A 20,127-nucleotide genomic window follows, 5' to 3' on the forward strand; every position below is an offset into this window, starting at 1 on the left:
TCTAACAAAATTTACTGTATTTAATATATTACATTCTAAGACATATGCGATGAGAACGAAATTAGAAATTTATAATAAAATAACTAGCAAAGTAGAAGCAGTAAGAAGCGTTCAATTTATACTAAGCATCAATAGGTATTTTAATACCTATAACCGGCAATGTACGTACTATGAAAATTGGATCAGTTTCCGGAACGCGATAAAAACAAGTAAGGTAAAAATTGAGAGCATACTTGTAATTTGTTATTTAGCAACGTTTCACGGTCGAAATTTTATATTGCATGAAAATTGATCCCCGTTTTTTTATTTTTAGTTTAGTTAGTTTTTATTATATATGTATATATATATAAAGCAAAACATAGACACATAGAAACATAGAAAGAAATGAAGGAATCATAAATGAACAAGTGGAGATAGAGAGCGTGAAAGAACTTTCATAAGCATCGTTAGTTTATTAATAATGTTACACGCACAATCATACATAAAACAACCTTGATTATAGATATTATATGCCGCTCGTTTACAGAAACGAGTCCCGCTATATTATTTTAAGTCGTTATCTGTATGTCATGTCCGTGTTGTGTGTCGGTAAATCGTGTCGATTATACAAAACCGACGATATTACTTTACAAAACACAGAATAATTTAACTTATAAAAAAAAAAAAAGAAAGAAGAGGGAGATATGAAAGACCGGAAGGAAGGCAGCGGAAGAAGTAGAAGGTAGTGGAAAGATAGAATAGAGAACATAAAGAAGTCACTAACGCGTCTCCCTCCACATATAAAAATTACAAATTACATTCAGACACGCTGGATCTTTAATATTATACATCTTATAAAAGTGTTTTCTTCCTCATCTTTTCCTTTTTTCTCCTTACAGTAAGGAACAAATTAATATCTACGTATCCTTCGTATCGTTGAAATTTACATGGTATTCTTCACTATCCGGTAGACGATTCTGCAATAAGAGTTCGAAGTTCACAGAAAGGGAAAGGATATTATCGACAAATATCGTCTACGCATCGACACTAAAATTTTAATGCTTCTTCCTTCTTCTTTTATCATAAACTAATATTACCTTCTTTCTTCTAAGGCTCTTTCGTCTCTTTCTCTCTCTTTTGCTTTCGATTATTTAAAAAATCGATCGTACTGGAAAGATTAAGGGAATTGGTAGTTGACGATTTTTTTCTTTTTTACAATTGTATTTCGATATCGCGCGCTCGCGTATGTATATAGGTATTCGTATATAGGTAAATAGGTAAATAAGTATGTTTATGGGAGTGGGATAAAAGGATAGAGACAATGAAGATAGATGCAATGGAAGTTCATTAGTTCGCAAAATATTTTCGAAAATGTACCTTTCAATCTACAGAAATTTCTTCGTTTCATTTTAATTTCCTTGGTATGCAAAATCGTTACAAAACGCAGCAACGCTTAAACAGTAAAATCATAAGTAAAATATATAGTCGTTTCGTGTTGGCTCAATTTCAATTTATTTTTTACTTAATACACGAGACTCGACGGATCCCGTTGAAAGATGCTAATAAACCTTTCTTTTCCTCTTTCATTTTTTTTTTATTCGTCCACTGACTTCAAAAGTCATTGGAAATCAAGTTCTTCTTTTGCGCAGCTTAGAAGGACGCTTCCGTGGTAAAGGATACGAACGAGAAAAGTGAAACGAAGTATATATATCTATGTATATATGATATAATATCGTGATAGACGTGATGGACAAAAAGAAAGTATTATATTGGCTATATTCTCATGGATCGAATCGAAAGCATCTCGTCCCCTTTTCTCGTTCCTAGGTTGGTCCACGAAGAAGTGCTTCCCCGTAGTCGAAGAAGGTGGGAAGTCTATTTTTCTCTCTCTATTATAATATTTTGTCTCATTATGCATCACAATATTTCCTTCATTATGCTCTTAATTCGCTATTTGATAGCCAGATCGCACGCTAATTTTTTTTCGCCCGAAATTATCGTCCCCTCCCTTTAAACAACAGAATATCAAGTGATGTCAGGGTACGATAAATCGACGCTTTGTTTTTCTTCTTTTTCGTTTATTTTTTGAAGTAGTTAATCGAATTGACTAATTTTTTTCAAGCAAACTAATCGCGTCGATTAACAATTTTTGATCGATGGATCGACTCAATCATTAAACGCTCTCGGAGATTCTCCTGGTATTCGCAGCACAGAAAGCTAAAGCGAAATCGTGAAAGATCAACGAGACGTTTCGATTACGAACAACGGTTTAGAAAAATTTTTCCAATTTTATTTCAAGGGTGCATATATCACTGTAAAATGCGAAGAATTTTACTGTATCGCCTTTTTTTGTATACGTAAAAAATACATATAGCATTGATTTTTGCCATAAACAACAAAAATAAAGAACAAATTACGACTTTGCGTAATTGAAAACAAAAATAAAATATTCTTCTTTGGAAAAAAGATGTACATCAAAAAATTTGTACCGCCATCAATTCGAAATTTCTCTGATAAACAAAAATATACAAAACTTCTCATTTAATAGAAAGAGCGATTCTTTTGACAAATATACAATATATCATTTTCTTCCAATTTTACATTATGTGTTGATATGTTCCCTTACGAACTGGCAAGTTTCAACAACTTTTCTATAACGCCTTTCGGCGATGAGGCGCTGTTTGGTATTGTATCCGTTTTACCATCTGAAGTCAGATCTCGCAACGAATTAATCTCGATTGGCACAGAAAACTGCTTACAAGTGGAGGATACACACGAAACTGTAGTCAAACTTTCAATACGCAAAGCAGCGCTTTATAGTTTGAAACAAAAAAAAAAGGAAAGAAATTATTAAAAAATTAAAAAATATCTCGTACTAAATGGAATCGAACGTCAAAACAGAAGACATGACGAATTTTCTAATTCCATGTATACATTCTAAAAAAATAAATATAATAATTACAGAAAATTATCATCACCCGTAGTAGCAATTAAGCGTTTCAGAAGAAATTTCGTTAGTTTCAACGATTACGATCCGTAAATCGAATCGCTGTGTTCTATAATGCTTCTGTTCTTTCTACAATGAATTTCTAGTTTTCTCTCATTTCTTTCTTATCGCTTTTTTGTATCCTTAAAGAAATAACTGATCGCGGTATCAATCTAGCAGTGTACTTTCGCGCATACACATTCTATACTTTGCATGTAAGTAATGCCTATTTTCCAAATGTATGAAATATGCCCGGCCAGAAAATTATGTCGCAATTCTTGAGACATCACCTTAGGCTTAGGGTTTCATTAATTTTCCTTTATCTCCTCCGGATACTCGTGTCGTCGAGGCACATTATCGTTTCACTCACTCACTCGCTTCTATTATTTATCTCGCTCTCTTTCTCTCTCTCTCTCTCTCTCTCTCTCTCTCTCTCTCTCTCTCTCTCTCTCTCTCTCTCTTTCTCGTGCGCGCTTGCGCTCGCTCGCTCTCTCTCGCTCTCTCTCTCTCTCTCTCTCTCTCTCTCTCTCTCTCTCTCTTTCTCTCTCTCTCTCTCTTCCACGCAATTATACGCATTTCCGTGGTACCCTGACCTGCAATGCGATTTATCCTTACAGGAAATGAACTTTTTGTACTATCAATAACGTCGAATGCGCGGGCAAGGTATCGCAGTTATGCGCGGTTATTCATGGGCTTGTTATTGCATCGCTATATCGAATCGATAATTAATGCAGTATGCATACACTATTTCATACATGACATTTTTTACACGGAAAATTTCACATTTTATTTGCATTTCACTTTCGATCCTATTGTTATATTCGATACTTTATAAATTAACAATAATTATAGTACGCATTAATCTTTCCAATAAGAAATACTGGAAAATAAGACAATATGTGAATAAATTCGTTTTTATCCCCGAATTTTCGAGACATAAATATAATTTATCTCTATCTAATATCTAATAATAATACTAGACCATTGGTAATCAACGAGATTCGTTTCTTTTGCAAATGAACGGGGATAAAAATCATTGCTGAACGAAATTGCGTATGCACACACAGATTCCTGTTACACGGGAATAATAATCGAACGCAAGATAAAAATTCGCACTGTCCGTCGATCGATGTTACAACGAACGTTTTCTCGCTTATTCCCTCGATTCATTGGAAAAGCAATAATTCTTTTTCGTATTCCACATTATTCACAAACAGGATGATGATCCACGGTTAAAAATTGCATTGTTACGCAACATGTCTACCTTTTCTTTTTATTTCGTTTTCCTCTTTTTTCCAGTCTTACCTTCACTTTTCTTCTTTTCCTTTCTATTTTCTTTTTGATTCCTGATCGTATTCTCTTGACGGTATATATGTCCATATGCGATATTGTTGTTCTCTTTTCCGTTTAGTATAAATGTCTTATCCGGTGACGTCGACGCACGTAGACAATTTAAAAATTCAATACATACGAATATATAGTTTCGTTTAATACGAAATGCGTACTTAATGAGGATTTCCCTTAACGATTAATTTTACGCGTATTAATATGTGATGCTTATGAGTTTATGAGCTACCATACTAAAGGAAAAACATACACCACTGAAAGATTATATCGTTACTTTATCGCGATCGCCTTCATTATATTCGGATCGCCGAAAGCTACGTTTGCACTGTGCATACGTTCAATGGAGACACGATGTTCAAATTAAGCGAGTTACTTGACATTATATGTTAAACGTTACTCTTTTCACTTTCTTTTTCCTATTAGAAATGAATCATCCTTGCATACGGTCGCATTGCAATGAACATCGTTACACCGCCATTCCATATATAAATAGTGAAGCACATTAAAAACATAGCAGTAAGCTAAGTAATATGCAAATATTGGAAAACCTCCACTAATTCTATGCAAAGTATAGCTTGTAGGATACCATTCATTAAAACTAGGACTTATCGTTATTATAATTATAATTCAGTTGCTTTTCTCTTTTCTTTTTATTTCACAAATCTTTCTTCGTTTCTATCGATTTTTATGTGCAACATGGCTATGGATTCTGCTGCATTTACTAACAAATTTGCTTTCTTCGATTGACCGAAAACAAATTTGTCCAGAACCATATTTCCGAATACTATATATTTATAGAAATGAAACTATTCTTATCAATAGTTATAATTTATGTACAATTTAACAATCTGGTTGTAATAACTTTTCTTTTTCTCTCTCTCTTTTTCCATCTTTTTCCCTTTCTCTTCTTTCCCTCTGTCTCGAACTTCAATGATATTAGATAAATTACGTCACAAAATTATATCGAGCTCAACTTATTATGCCCTGCCGTGTCACATTTAATGATGGAAACAAGTCAAAATGATTTTTTCTTCTCTCTTCGCTGCGTAATACGTTTCTGCTTTGTACATGTATTTACGTATCAAACCATTTCAGACAGAATTTCTTCGAACGACTACTAATAACGCTAACCGTGCATCTCGTGCAATTTTGCCAAAATACTAGTTATCACTTCCACGCGCGCATTAATTCGCATAGACTGGTTAAAATTTATTTCAAAATGGATCAGAAATTGAAATAACTTTTACCAAATCTCCTCCACTTGACATATCGATAGTTCAATCAAGTAGATTGGCAAATTTCCCGATTATTTCTGCACGCAAGATACACGTGGACGTTCTTCATTTCTATTGAAAGGTATAATACGATTCCATGAATTCGTGCCGTTATCATTCGATTTATGTTCCTCGTTTTCATCCTTCCTTCATTTACGGCTACGAATTTTTATTCAAGAATATATTGTGTATGTATAATATATATATAATGTGTGCGTGTGCGTGCATATGTGTGTGTGTGTGTGTGTGTGTGTGTGTGTGTGTGTGTGTGTGTGTGTGTGTGTGTGTGTGTGTGTGTGTGTGTGTGTGTGTGTGTGTGTGTGTGTGTGTGTGTGTGTGTGTGTGTGTGTGTGTGTGTGTGTGTGTGTGTGTGTGTGTGTGTGTGTGTAAAAAATCATTTTTACTTGTTAAATCTTGGTGGCCTCCTCAATCGTGGTATCAATTCTGCCCTAACCGTTCTAGCATAATTTGGAGCAGCATACTGATCCGTTACGGCGATAGGACTTTGCAGGCTTTGTATGAACATTGGTGACTCTTGTAGTTGCCCTACACCCGCTTGATACTGATACTGACTATTCGCTATATCCGCAGTTGGATAATGATTAGGTTGCACGAATTGAGGAGGATTGTCGTATTGCGGATACGGAATAGAACTCTCTGCAGAAAATTGAGGGATTACTGGGTTCACATTCACTGGTGTAGTTGCAAAACTGCCAGGATCATATGTTTGATATTGATTCAGCTGTCCAATTTGCGTTGTACTGAATGGAGGTGATTGAGGAAACTGTGATGTATCAGGAAATAGCACACTTGCAACGGTTGGCTGAGGGAAGCTTTCCGGTCTGGCATAAGGTGACATATTCGCCGTGACATTGCTTAAATTTTGAACATTTGGAATACCAGCGATCTGTGATGTGCCATAGCTATGGAAGGTTTGTCTACTATGATCAAGATCCTTCACACCACTTTGCAGAGAACTCGCCACATTCAGTTTCGATTTGGAGTTTGGACCACCAATATCATTATGCTTAGTTCTTGCTTCTGTGACAAAAGGATGGCGAACATTCACAATGCTCTGTGGAGCACGCAGTGGTGGAAAATTGATCGGTGTCATCTTCGACGCAGGATTCTGTTGCTCCAATGCTTTCCTAGCTACGGCAAATGCGGTGTTATCGTTCCGTGACGCTGGCCGAGATTGATGTGTACTGGAAGCAGTTCCATGGTTTTCCCTGTGCAACGTTTGAACCGACGACTGGTTTACGAACCTCGATGATAAGTTGTTCATAGTTGTGCTATTCCTTGTTTTGTAATCCTGATTGTTTACAGATGATTCTTTATATTCGGATTGTATTTGATAATTCTTCATTTTCGAATCAATTTCACTGGAAAACTTTTTAGCGGAGTAGTCTTTGGACTTAGATGTACTTTCGTGAGAAACATTACCACCAACACATGTTGCAGTAACACCTCTTACACTACTGAAAGTAGAACTAGATTGATTTGCGGTTACGATTGATGTATTCTTTGTTAGTTGTTCGTTAGATTTTAAATTCTCGTTGTTTCCACTATTCTTTTTTATAGATGAATTCATTCTATTTGAAGAAACTGTAACAGTTGATGTTGTGGTGATTGTACTCAATGTAGCATCTTTATTCCCCATTGCAGTGTTTACTGCTCTGACGGATGGCTTTGATAATCTACTTTTGTTCCCCACGTGATCGAGCTTTTGACTTTTACTCTTATCCGCTACTTGATTGTTTGATAAAATTTTGGAATCTGCACTGCTATTTTGATTTTTGGACAGTAAATTATTTTGTGATTTACAATTGATAGTGACAGCTGGCAGGAGCAAAGCGCTGGCTCACTTTTTGGTCATGATTTTAAGATATTCCAGAGCGTTTTGAGCAGCACTAGCTTGAGCATCTTTACTAGTAACACCACAACCATAGCAAACTGCTACTGGCAAGGTAGACAACTGCACAAGGCACTGGTATTTACCTGTAATAAGGAGCGAAACATTCATCTAATCCAATCCATATATATTTACATATAATGGAAATAATAATCAAAACATTACTTTTAATTAATAATTCTTCAATTAATGCTCTAATTATAATGAACAATATGAAAGAAAGCAACACAAGTATTAGAACATTCAAATAAATGAAATATGATATAGCTGATATATGAAGATAATTGGTAAACTTAAAAATTTTGAACATTTAGATAAGATACAGGACTATTTTAAGAAAGATATATGAATAATACCTAAATATAGATTACAGATAATTGTGATGTATAATAATTATGTCATAGGTTATACACATGTTTTCTAGAGTTCTTTTTTTGTAAGAGGTGCATATTGATAAAAATTATGGCTGGAATAAAATCTGCTAAAAGTGCTTTACGTAAAAAAATGAAAGATATTATTACACAACTTAATACTGAAGAGAAACAAAGACAATCAATGAAGGTATTTGATAAAGTAAGTATATTAAAGAAATAATCAAGATATTCATAATATAAAGAAGAGGTTATGTTATATCTTTATCTGAAACTCTTTATGACAAATATATTTCTGCATGCACAGCTATGTTCTCTACCACAGTTTCGAGAAAGCACAAGAATTTCCTTATATCTAAGCACAAAAGATGAAATTGACACAATTGAAATATTAAAATATATATTTGAAAGAAAAAAAGTCGTATTCGTTCCTAGGTATAAAGGAAAAGAAATGGAAATGGTTAAACTACTTTCAATGCAAGATTATGAAACACTACCATTGACCAAATGGAATATTAAACAACCAAATGTTAATGAACTTAGAGAAAACGCATTACAAACTGGTAAAACCTGAAATAATTAATGCATACAATCATGCTCCATTTTAGATTATAATATTATTGATATTTTCTAAATTCATTAAAACTAACAAGATACAAAATTTAATATTTTATAAAATTATATATTTTAGGAGGATTAGATTTAATACTTATACCAGGTGTTGCATTTACTGCTAATGGTAAGTAAGTTTAGCTTGTATAGATTATTTGAAAAAGCTTTAATTTTTAAAAATTACAATAATATGTATTATCAATTAGGAAAACGTTTGGGACATGGAATGGGTTATTATGATAAATTTTTGGACTTATGTTTAAAGAAACAACAAAAAATACCGCACTTAATTGCACTAGCATTTAATGAACAAATATGTGAAGATATTCCTACATCTGAAAATGATATACTTTTGGATCTTGTACTTACAGAAAAATAATTTATTATGAGAAAATTTACGTTTTGTAATTCATGTTCTTAATTTAACTATATTTTCTAATAAATAAGTTAAATATAAAAATATATTAACTAATATAAATTGATGAAATTTGATTTAACAAAAAGAAAAATGAATAACTTACCACTGATAGACTTTTCCTCAATATCAACATAAGTTACTTCAAATTGCTGCTCTGAAGCAATTTCTTGCAAGAACTGTACCAAATTTACATCACCATCATTCAAATATGCATTCTATAACAAAAAGAAACAATGAAGCAAATTTAATGAAATTAAAAAATCTAATCAAATTGCTTTTTTATTTTTATACTTTGAAACAAAGTAAAACCAATAGGATTGAATTAGTTGTATTACAAACCTGTAATTCAAATAGTTTAACACCAGTGGATGACTTCAGACTTTTATGAAATTGTGAAACCTTAAGGCTATGAATAGTAGTTAATGTTGAAATTTTGCTACCTTTCAAATCAGCATAACGGGCACTCACATTTGCATTTCTTTGTAAAACCTATAACGGACAATTAATATATGTAAGAATTTAATTAAATGCGTATCATTGAAGAAAGTTCTCCAATAACTGCACATATATTAAGAGTAAAATGAAGTGGAAATGATCCAAGCATGTTATTGTTAAAAACATGCTGTTGTGTAAATGACTTACGATACAAATACACATATAAAATGTGTAATTGAAATATTAATAATTATCCGTTATAGATTCAAGGTGATCAGGAAGGTAGCTCGTATTTTATAATACTGTTTCCAGTGCCAAATCACTTCCACTTCACTAAACATACACACACATACACAACAAAAACAATACACATACAATTACACAACTTATATAAACAATATTTTAATATTATTGCATCATACCAAATGTATAAAAAATATATAAAATTATACTTTATAATTTTATAATAAATTTATTTTATATATACATAAGCAAACAAAATAGTCTTACCTCATCTTCATCTATATTAGAGCTTTCTGTGTTCATATAATGTAAGGCTTGCCACATTTTGTGAGCTGCATGCCTTTTTGCAACTTTCTTACTTTTTCCTTGGCCATGTTCCCGATATTTTAAAACAGAACAGACAATTGTGAATTGCCTCTCATGTGGCAAGCCCTCTTCATTTTCTATTGTATATTTTGGTGGAGGCCAATGACGTGACATGCACATTTCTTGTAATGCTCCAATTGGATTTGTAATTATTTTTTCTTCTCCATATCCAGATAATTCTTGTAAGTTCTCAGAACTGTATAAAATAAACTAAATTAAACACATAAATATATAAAAAATTATATACAAAAATATATGTTTGTTAATATATATTTGTTACTCTGATAGATTATTTGGAAGTGGAGAATCTGGTGATTCACTATTTAGTCTACACAGCTTATCCAATACAGCCCTTGCAGCAGCATGCTTTGCCTCCTTTTTTGATTTTCCAGTCCCCATTGCTGAAACAATTGGATCTACTTCAATCATCAGATACTTATCATTTTACACTTTTGTTCAATGTAAATGTGTAATTAATTTCTATATAAAAGTAAATTTATAATACTACACTAAATAATACTAAAGTAAATAAAACAAACATTAACTTAACCTCTATTGAAACTATGTGTTCAACTCAAAGTTATAGTTTACTTATATTTAATGATTATGACTTATATTTAAGTAAAAATATATATTATAATGCTAGTTTCAATTGCTATCTTAGAATGAATGTATCCTAATTTAAATCAATGAGTTGAAAAATAAATATTGCATTATCAAAATTAGATACAAACCAACAACATCAGCAACAGTAACACGGTAACGAAAAATAGGCTCATGGATAGCACCCTCTACTTGTATTAACTCATACTTTGGTGTCGTGCCCCTACGAGAAAGCAATTCCTGAAGAATAGAAATTGGTGTTTTGTTGGACAATGATTTCATCTCCAATTGAGCGGCCTCACTTATTGTACGTTTTCCTATCATCAAACTGTGTATTGTTGATCGGATTCGATTACGCCGACTAACATTATTTGAGTGATTAGGAATCCCACCTACAGTGGCCATCATATTAGGCCCAACCTGTTGCGGTTGATGTATTTCCTCCATTTCTGCAATCTATAAAATACAATATATTTTTATATATATAATCTTTAATAAAAATTCGATTTAAAAAGTATAATAAGTAATAAAATCATATCTTTTATTCATAACATATTTCAATTATCAAACATGAAATTATGTATTCATTCAATTATACAATTTCCTTTTAAACATTACTTATTATCATTCCATTAAGTTCTATATCATAAACTTCATATTATTAAACAAACAATTAAAGGGTTTTAGATTAATGAAAGATGTCAAGCATTGGAAATCATCCAAATTATTTTTATTTACTAAATGTTCAAATCAATAACCCTTATTGTAAAGTCATAACATAAGGAGATTTTCTTTGTGAAAAAGCAAACTTTCTGATAATATGTCATCATATTATTAATATATATTTTGTTCATTTATCCTTTATATAATAACCTTACAATCAACGAAAAATAAAATAATAAGTTATTACTAACGTGTGAATCCATATTGATATTTTAGTAAGGTACTTAACGACGAGCACAAGATCTATGCAGTATAAAACGGTAGGAAAACCGGCTGGCGGCCATGACTGTTATAAAATTCATTGATTAGTTCTAGTATGTAAAGCATTGAAAATTCAATAACGAAATACGAAGGTTAAACTTTATTGCGATTTCACCGAGAACGGAGCCAATGACGACTTTCATCACTGACAGGGTTCTATTTAAAACGATGATAAAGAGCATAGAGTAATCGGTCACAGTATCGTCCGCTACACAAAATCTAAAAAGTCACTACCTTTACTCACAATTTTCAAACGTTCTATATATATTAACTGGCTCCTTAACAGGCCAATTCCTATACGAAAAGCGAATCCCGCTTTTTGTGACCGATCCAAGTCTCACAAAAAGCTTGATCCGTTTGACGACAGAAAAATGGTTTACTGACTACCGGAGAATCTTCCTCGTTTCTGATTCTGTCGCAGTATGCAATCTGAACAGTTTTTATAGACGCAGGAAGCACGCGCATCTTTCTGCGCAGGTGCATACTGGTGTGGTTTTATAGAAACAAATGCACGTTTTGCCGTATTTAAAATACAATAAATTCTTTTTACCTAGAATATAAAATTACTAGAATATCTCTCTTTCAACTGTATAATATAATATAATACATAACATATATAAGAGGAGATATAATAAACAAACAAAACATACTATTCCAATGAAAGATATAATGAATCTTTCTTTTTCCGAAATTCCCATTAATAACTTTTTAATTCGATATTTATTGTAATTTGAGCTTATATATGATTTAAATATAATAGTTTCATATATTTTAGTACGTTTTATTAATACAATGCAAATTTAACAAAATTCTTTGAAGTTTGATTCAAATGTCCTTATAAATAATAATTCATAAGTTTGGTAAATTACATTTAATATACTATGAGGTAAAAACAAAAATCTGAACATTATACAACAATCTGTAGGGACACTGAATCTACAATATTATTTATGTTTGAATTGGCGCAATTTTGAGAAATACACCGCCATTTTCAATTTTCACTATCGTTTCTTGGCAACACCGGATGTTGGTATGTTTCGCATTTGTATACTTGTATCATCACTTCCGGCTGTTACCCGCTGAAACGGTCTAAGGATTGTACGCCATTATTGCATACGGACGCTACAGTGCACTATTCCAAACATTTTGACCGGTTTTTGCTACATTTATCCTATTCATTCATAGTTGAAGATCTATAATGAGTGATATCGAGGTAAATATTACATTTGTCTTTTTTAAATATTACTTTTACGTGTAATTTTATACATATTGTGACCGTAACGACATGCGGCTGATCACAGCCATTATCGATCCATCAACGTTCAACTATGTTTCACATTTATATTACCAGTTTAATGCTCTTATTTTACTCTTAAACCATTAAAAATTTGCAGATTTATTGATAGTGGTGTCATTAACCTTTTTATTTTTATAAAATATATTTGTTGACCCAACTAATTTATTGCAATTCTGTTTTAACTATAATTTAGAAGGTTAAGCGTTTGAATCTCCATGATTATTAAAATTAACAATATTCGGAAAATTCAAAATATGTTCAATTAATTTACAATATAAATTATTTTTTTATTTCATTTCTATATAACATTCTTGAATTTATAGTTTAAAAAGTAAAAGAAACATAAATAAATTAAAATACCTGTAGAGAACTAAAATTATATTCTTTATTCCAGAGGAGTGGTAGTCGTAGTGCAAGTCCTAGAAGACCAAGAACAGCAGATGGAGGTTTAAGAGACTCACGTTCACATTCAAGATCACGTAAATCACGGGAACGTAAAGAATCTCACCGACCAGTGAAAGAATATTCACGATCACGAAGCCGTTCAGTTTCAAGAGGAAGAAAGTCATATCGCAGTAGCAAATATGCTAGTGCTGGTCACCGTGGTAGTAGTCGCAGTCGTAGTCGTTCTCCTTATAGGGGTGGTCGATATTCTCGAAGCAGGTCTCGATCATACTCTCGTTCCCGTTACTCTCGTGAACATGATAGAAACATTTATCGTTCACACTCTCGGAGCCCCATGTCATCTAGACGACGTCATGTTGGAAACAGAGATAATCCATGTCCTTCCAGATGCTTGGGTGTATTTGGGCTTTCCATTTTTACAACTGAACAACAAATACATCACATTTTTTCCAAATATGGACCTGTTGAACGTGTACAAGTTGTAATTGATGCAAAGGTACTTGAATATTAACATTTTATAAACTATAATATAATATTTACATACTAACATACGTTAATTGCTGAAAGATCTAACATTAATGTTCACATATACATACAACCCCGTAACTATTAAAAAAAGAAAAGGGGAATAGTAAATTATACCAGAGATTTAGAACGTTCATGCATTAAGTTTGTGTAAAACGTTAAAGGCCTCTGGTCACATTTTATTTTATCCAAAAACCAAACAGAACAAAATTTTGTATATATTTATTTTTCATATTTTTATTAAAAATCGTATAACATATTGATGCATAAATATTTATATTTTAGACTGGACGATCCAGAGGATTCTGTTTCGTATATTTTGAATCATCTGAAGATGCTAAAGTAGCAAAAGAACAGTGCACAGGGATGGATATTGATGGTCGAAGAATAAGGGTAGATTTTTCAATTACACAAAGAGCTCACACACCAACTCCAGGAATTTACATGGGAAAACCTACACATTTACATGATAGAGGATGGGATGGACCCAGAAGACGAGAGTGAGTTTGTATTTTTTTAAGATATAATTCCTAAATGAAACTTACAAAAAGACAGAAAGACTATTATTTTTCTTTCATTAAACAGTAGTTACAGAGGAAGTTATCGACGTTCACCTAGCCCATACTACAATCGCCGTCGCTCACGCTACGATAGATCTCGATCACGCTCTTATTCACCACGTAAGTTTACTTTTTGTTCTGTCACACGACCTAATATAAGCAGTCTACATGGATATGTGTCTCCTTTAAAAATATTTACATAGCATTTAATCAATTAAGATAACTAGATCTAACAAAATACAAAAATTCATTGATTTAATATTGTATAATTCGCCAGGATTCGCATTTATGAACCTAAAAATACATTAAATTATAAAAATACTTTAAACTTATTCATAAAAGATTAAATTAAATGTCAATCATATATGTTATTATATACATATATAGTATATAATATTGAATTTATTATAAAATTTTAAATAATATTAAAATATTTATCAACTATGAAATCTAATGTTTTACTTGAGTTTTTTATTTTAGTTTAAATTATTTTCAGAATTTTCAGAACTATTAATATACAAAACATTAACATATTTTAAAGAGTTGCATGCAATAAAATTTCACTGTTTGAAGTGCTTTCTCACAAAGATTAGCTTTTTTTGACTAAACTGAAGATACTAAACAGTGTTAATATATTTCTCCTATTCAGTGTTGTATATATATATATAGCTATATTTTAATGAATGAAAAACTGTATATTTACATATACAGAATACACATTTGAACACAATTGTAAGTGATTTCGAAATTTGTATAATAATTCACTTATAACTGAAGTTCTTAATTTAGATTCATATTTTCGTAGACCGCTTATATTTACTTCAAGAAAAATGTTTAAGTACAAATAAGTAGTTAAATTAGCAAGAATGGAAGACAGGAGCATCAAGGAATGCATCCGATAAATCGTACGGTAGTAACTAAGTGTAACCCGTAACATGGGTCAAACAATCATAGTTTTTGTTGCTTAATGAATTTCAGGTCGATATTAAGTGACACGAGTGTGATGCGAGAGGCCAGGTGTTTGGGAGACCATTTGTGTGACTTGACCCTTTGACCTCAAATTTCTTCTAACAATACTGTACCGGGTCAAAAAATGCAAACGCTACATTCTTACTACTATTCTTACCTTACCTAGTTCTGCATTATATGCAATTAATATACGGCATTTAAATTACGATCGTACAATATCAGTTAATCAAATAATCTAATATGCAAAGAAGTGTAGTATATTCTTTGCATGAAAGAGTAAGGTTAGAATGGACGCAAACAAAACCTTATTTTCACAATGTTTCATTTCCTAAGAAATTGTTATGAAGATAAGGTTTACGTATTATAATATGATGCTAATATGTGAAGGTTGGAATATAATTGTTTCTATCTTTCTTTGATTTCAATTTAATTTCAATTTTGCTTAAAAATTATATTCCAGCCATTCTGTTTTTTTAATATAACTGCTAAAACGTGTTACAAATCAGGAAAAAATGTGGTATTGCTAAATGTTTATATAAAAAAGAAAAGTATAAAAATATGGAAAGACCGAAAGACATACAGAAAAGAATGAAACAAAACAAAAATAAAATTAAAAATAGAAGTAAGTTCTCTAACCTGTTTGTTTGTTTATAAGGTTTTGAATCAAGAGGTATTGGATGATAGAGGGAAGTTTGAAGTTTCACTCTGAAAAAATGAAAGTTTTGAAAAGTTGAAGACAAGATATCTGAAGATGTTTGTCTTGCTCGAATTTCGAAGATCCGAAGGTTTTTCGCGCTTGTGACAAAGAATATGATCCGAATCGCATTCCTTACCGGCTGAGAAGTCTCAAGCCTAGAAGAACTGCAAGCCTCAAGACAGTAAGAAATCGTTGATCGTCAGGCCCCCGACCTGGACAAGCCAGTGGTTGGGGGTGAAACTGGTCGAACGTTTCAGAAAATGTTCAAGAAGCATCGAAATCTTTTATGAGTAGGGAAGAGCGTAAGCTGCTCCAAGGTTTATACCGATCATATTCTTTATCAGTTGATTTGGTTAAATAATATATCCGTAAATAGGTGTTATATAATAAATAAACATATATACCTTCGCCCTTATTCCCTCCACCATCCTAAAACCTCCTATTTATCCTTAAGGGTAACATCCTATTGTTTTCACTTTGTATAGGAATAAGCAGCGGCAATTCGAATTGAAACAATTAATAAATAGTGTTTTTTTAATATAAATTATTTACCTATCATTTATTACCTACAAAACCATAAATAGTTACGGCAATTAGTAATCTCCAAAAATTTTTTTGAACTTTTATTTGAATCTTATGAAAACTAACAATTATAAAAGTATAACAAATTCATGACTTGAACTAGTAATAAAAATTGAATATAAAGTTTTGTAAATTAGAGAATATTCGTAAGAAAATCTTAGAATTATCATTTCATTTTGGTATGAATTATAACTACAAAGTTATCTATAATATAATATGCATAATCTTTAAAAAGTTTGTCAATGATATAAAAGAAATCTTCCAATATGCTAATATTATTGCACCTACAAATTCAGTTTTTAGAGAGACGTAACCATTTAATATTAGTACTTGCTAATAGTTATGTATTTATTTATGTACTCACAGACACTTATCAATATTTTGTTAGTGATATTTTTCATGAGAACATACCTTATGCAGAAATCATATATACATATATTGAACCTTGATAAAAGTATTACTAGCACTTGGTAGCACATTAGTATCACGTCGTATACGACGGTGATTAGTAGAAGTTCTATTTGACAAAAGAAAACATGGATCGTCTTGACGTTAGTTTGTTATGGAAATTATGGTTAATCAGTGTAATAATAGTGAATTGTAATGCTGCCGTAGCAAAGGAACCATATCAAAGTCAAATACCTACACAAGGATTGTATAATACTAGTGATAATGTCGTTATTTTAAACGTTACTAATTTTAAGTCATCCGTTTACGAAGATACAAAGGGTTGGTTAGTTGAATTTTACAACAGTTGGTGTGGTTACTGTCTTCGATTTGCACCGATGTGGAAAGATTTTGCTAATGATATTTACGGTAAGTAAATACGGTAAGTAAAGTCAATTTTAACGATTATAAAATAATTAACAATTCACATAAAAATGTATCACTATCGCATAACTTATTTATTCGTATGAACTTATCTTACTTAATATAATTCTTAAAACGTATCGCTTTTTATATTTGCTGTATATCATAATAATCTATGAAAGCACTTTAAGTAAATATATACAATTGTGAACTTATTATTATTAAGCAAGTATGTTTTTAAGAAACCTTTGGCAAATCTAAATATGTATTATCTAAGATCTTTAAGTATGTATTATAGATGAGATTAATCATATCTTCCAAATAATTTATTTCAATAATATTTTTAGCATGGAAAGATATTGTAGTAATTGCTGCAATAGATTGTGCCGATGATGATAATAACCCAATTTGTCGAGAGTATGAAATTATGCATTATCCCATGCTTAAATACTTTTCTGTAAATGCACATCCACCGTCATTAGGATTATTGATGGAGAAGTATGATGATATTAATGAACTTAGACATAGTTTAATAGATTTATTAGGAAGAGAACAACAGGAAGGAAGAGGTATTTCATGGCCTAATATAGCACCATACAGGTATATCAATTTATACTTCTTTATTTTTTATATTCACTCTTTTAAATAATAGGAGCTAATTATTGTTATGTTTTGATATTATAGAAATTATGAAACTACAAATATTTGGAAGGCTATACCAAACGCTATAAAATATGTCTTCTTAATATTTGAAAGGACAGATTCACATTTGGGTGCTGAAATTATATTAGATATGCACAAAATTACAACATTACAAATAAGAAGGGTATTATCTGACAATGAATTATTATGTGAGACAAACAAAGTCACAAATTTTCCAAGTTTGATAGTTTTAGCTCGCAATGAGACACAAAAAGTTCTTAAAATCAGAATACCTACAAGAGAAGGTGTTTTCAATGCAATTAAAGAATTTATGATTTCAAAAGCAGAAACTATTCATGAGCTAAATCCTATTAAGAATCATGCAATAAAGAATGAAAATCATAAATTAAATACTAGCGCTCCAAAACAATTACAATCAACACCACAGCCAGAAAGTACAGACATAAGTGGAGATCATTTATACCAACTTGATTTGGAAAATGCCTTAAGATATTCAATCTCTCATGAAATTCCATTACATAAAATAATAAAAGATAAAAAAATGGATGCATTGAAAAGATATTTAAATGTATTGGCTGACTATTTTCCTCTGAGATATGGTAACATTTTTCTAGAAATCACTAGAGATATTATTAAAAAAAGAAATAATATATCTGGGGAGGAATTTAGTCAAATAGTAAAATCTATAGAAGAAGAAATGTCACCTGTGTACTCTGGACCTTCAAAGTGGGTTGGATGTAAAGGCAGTAAAGAAGGATATCGTGGGTATCCCTGTGGTCTGTGGACAATGTTTCATATGTTGACAGTTAATTTTGCTATCCTAAATAAGGATGTTGAACATGAACCAAGAAAAATATTAGAAGCAATGCATGGATATATACAAAACTTTTTTGGATGTGCTGATTGTGCTCAACATTTTATCCAAATGGCTTCAAAAAACAAAATGTTTGATGTGTCTAATGCTAATGACAGTATCTTATGGTTGTGGTCAGCTCATAATGAAGTAAATGCAAGACTGTCAGGTGATGATACAGAAGACCCAACACATAAAAAAATTCAATATCCAGCAGTTGAACATTGTCCAAATTGCAGATATGAAAATGGTACTTGGAATGAAGAACATGTTTTATATTACCTTAAAACAAAGTATAGTTATAAAGGAATAAATTATTATGATTCAGTCAACACACATAAGGATGGTAATGGCAATAAGTTAAAAATAAGACAAGAAAGACTAGTATTGAGTAAATATACAAATAATAAGAAAATTGGATGGGATTTTACAATTTTTGATATAAGTATTTGTGTTGTGTTATATGTTGCATCTGCTATCATACTTATATTAGTCTGTATAAAATTTGCAGTCAAAAGAACTTATAGAAAACGACATTACGTTAGCTTACTTGCAAAATGTGATTTTTATTTTTGTTAATTGAGATATATAAAACTTAAAAAGGAATACATCTTTAAAAAATTAATAACAAAGTTATGAAAATATAGTTATGCTTATAAATATATTGTACATATATCATTTCTAATCATACAATTTTTTTACAAGAATGTAATATTGGTAGATATACAATCTTAATTACTTCTTCAAATGATGTTGACTAAAATCATTATTCATAAGGCATATTATGTATTTATTCTTACTTGTTATAAATGTATTGTATTTGAGATTATAGTGGAAAAGACATAGTGATAATTATGTAAGTTTAATGTATAAAATTTTATAACGAGATTATTCTTTTTTGCCATAGGACATTTTTTTTACAATTTAACGTTCATTGACAAATACGATATATTTGTACATTTAACATTATTGTATTAAATTGAAAAATATGTAGCAAAAGATATTTAAGTTCACTATATAACATCATATAATAACAATAATTATAAAACTAGTCCTACCAATGTACAATTATATTATGTTTAATATAAATTATTACAATTATTAAATCTTTATGTATGTAAAATCGACAATCCTTAGACAAATATATTATAAACTGAATCAAATTTTTATGTGTAGATATTAAAATCAAATTCTTCCACTATTTTGTTAAAAGGCATTTATTGTAATATTTTCTTA

At 31.0% G+C, this 20,127-nt stretch overlaps 4 protein-coding genes across 14 annotated transcripts; 3 read left to right on the forward strand and 1 right to left on the reverse strand.

The window, feature by feature from the left end:
- Positions 1–7,373: 7,373 nt before the first annotated feature.
- Positions 7,374–11,988, reverse strand: LOC126917606 (interferon-inducible double-stranded RNA-dependent protein kinase activator A homolog). Of its 5 annotated transcripts, none has more exons than XM_050724660.1 (8): positions 11,775–11,987; positions 11,461–11,555; positions 10,678–11,002; positions 10,224–10,344; positions 9,845–10,139; positions 9,239–9,388; positions 9,003–9,114; positions 7,374–7,584 (listed from the first exon to the last, which is right to left on the reverse strand). In XM_050724660.1, exons 2-8 carry the CDS (start codon positions 11,470–11,472, stop codon positions 7,448–7,450), a joined length of 1,152 nt encoding a protein of 383 aa, XP_050580617.1. In that variant the 5' UTR covers positions 11,473–11,555; positions 11,775–11,987; the 3' UTR covers positions 7,374–7,447. The 5 variants fall into 5 exon arrangements, with proteins under 5 accessions (XP_050580617.1, XP_050580616.1, XP_050580621.1 ...); XM_050724659.1 differs by having other exon boundaries at positions 10,224–10,359; positions 11,775–11,986; XM_050724664.1 differs by lacking the exon at positions 9,239–9,388 and having other exon boundaries at positions 11,775–11,988.
- On the forward strand, positions 7,908–8,875 carry LOC126917609 (5-formyltetrahydrofolate cyclo-ligase). Its single transcript, XM_050724675.1, has 4 exons — positions 7,908–8,071; positions 8,177–8,432; positions 8,561–8,608; positions 8,688–8,875. The coding sequence occupies exons 1-4, from the start codon at positions 7,961–7,963 to the stop codon at positions 8,858–8,860; spliced, it is 588 nt and encodes a 195-aa protein (XP_050580632.1). The 5' UTR covers positions 7,908–7,960; the 3' UTR covers positions 8,861–8,875.
- Positions 11,989–12,576: 588 nt separating the features above from the next.
- On the forward strand, positions 12,577–16,527 carry LOC126917607 (transformer-2 protein homolog beta). Of its 6 annotated transcripts, none has more exons than XM_050724669.1 (5): positions 12,577–12,743; positions 13,222–13,728; positions 14,043–14,257; positions 14,343–14,437; positions 15,296–16,527. In XM_050724669.1, exons 1-5 carry the CDS (start codon positions 12,729–12,731, stop codon positions 15,304–15,306), a joined length of 843 nt encoding a protein of 280 aa, XP_050580626.1. In that variant the 5' UTR covers positions 12,577–12,728; the 3' UTR covers positions 15,307–16,527. The 6 variants fall into 6 exon arrangements, with proteins under 6 accessions (XP_050580626.1, XP_050580624.1, XP_050580627.1 ...); XM_050724667.1 differs by having other exon boundaries at positions 15,942–16,527; XM_050724670.1 differs by having other exon boundaries at positions 14,346–14,437.
- A 490-nt stretch (positions 16,528–17,017) lies between these two features.
- On the forward strand, positions 17,018–20,054 carry LOC126917604 (sulfhydryl oxidase 1-like). 2 transcript variants are annotated; one of them, XM_050724657.1, is made up of 3 exons: positions 17,018–17,381; positions 17,723–17,975; positions 18,060–20,054. In XM_050724657.1, the coding sequence occupies exons 1-3, from the start codon at positions 17,102–17,104 to the stop codon at positions 19,468–19,470; spliced, it is 1,944 nt and encodes a 647-aa protein (XP_050580614.1). In that variant the 5' UTR covers positions 17,018–17,101; the 3' UTR covers positions 19,471–20,054. The 2 variants fall into 2 exon arrangements, with proteins under 2 accessions (XP_050580614.1, XP_050580615.1); XM_050724658.1 differs by having other exon boundaries at positions 17,223–17,394.
- Positions 20,055–20,127: the final 73 nt, after the last annotated feature.

The sequence above is a fragment of the Bombus affinis genome, chromosome 6 (assembly GCF_024516045.1).
Source record: "Bombus affinis isolate iyBomAffi1 chromosome 6, iyBomAffi1.2, whole genome shotgun sequence".
Lineage (NCBI taxonomy): Eukaryota > Metazoa > Arthropoda > Insecta > Hymenoptera > Apidae > Bombus > Bombus affinis.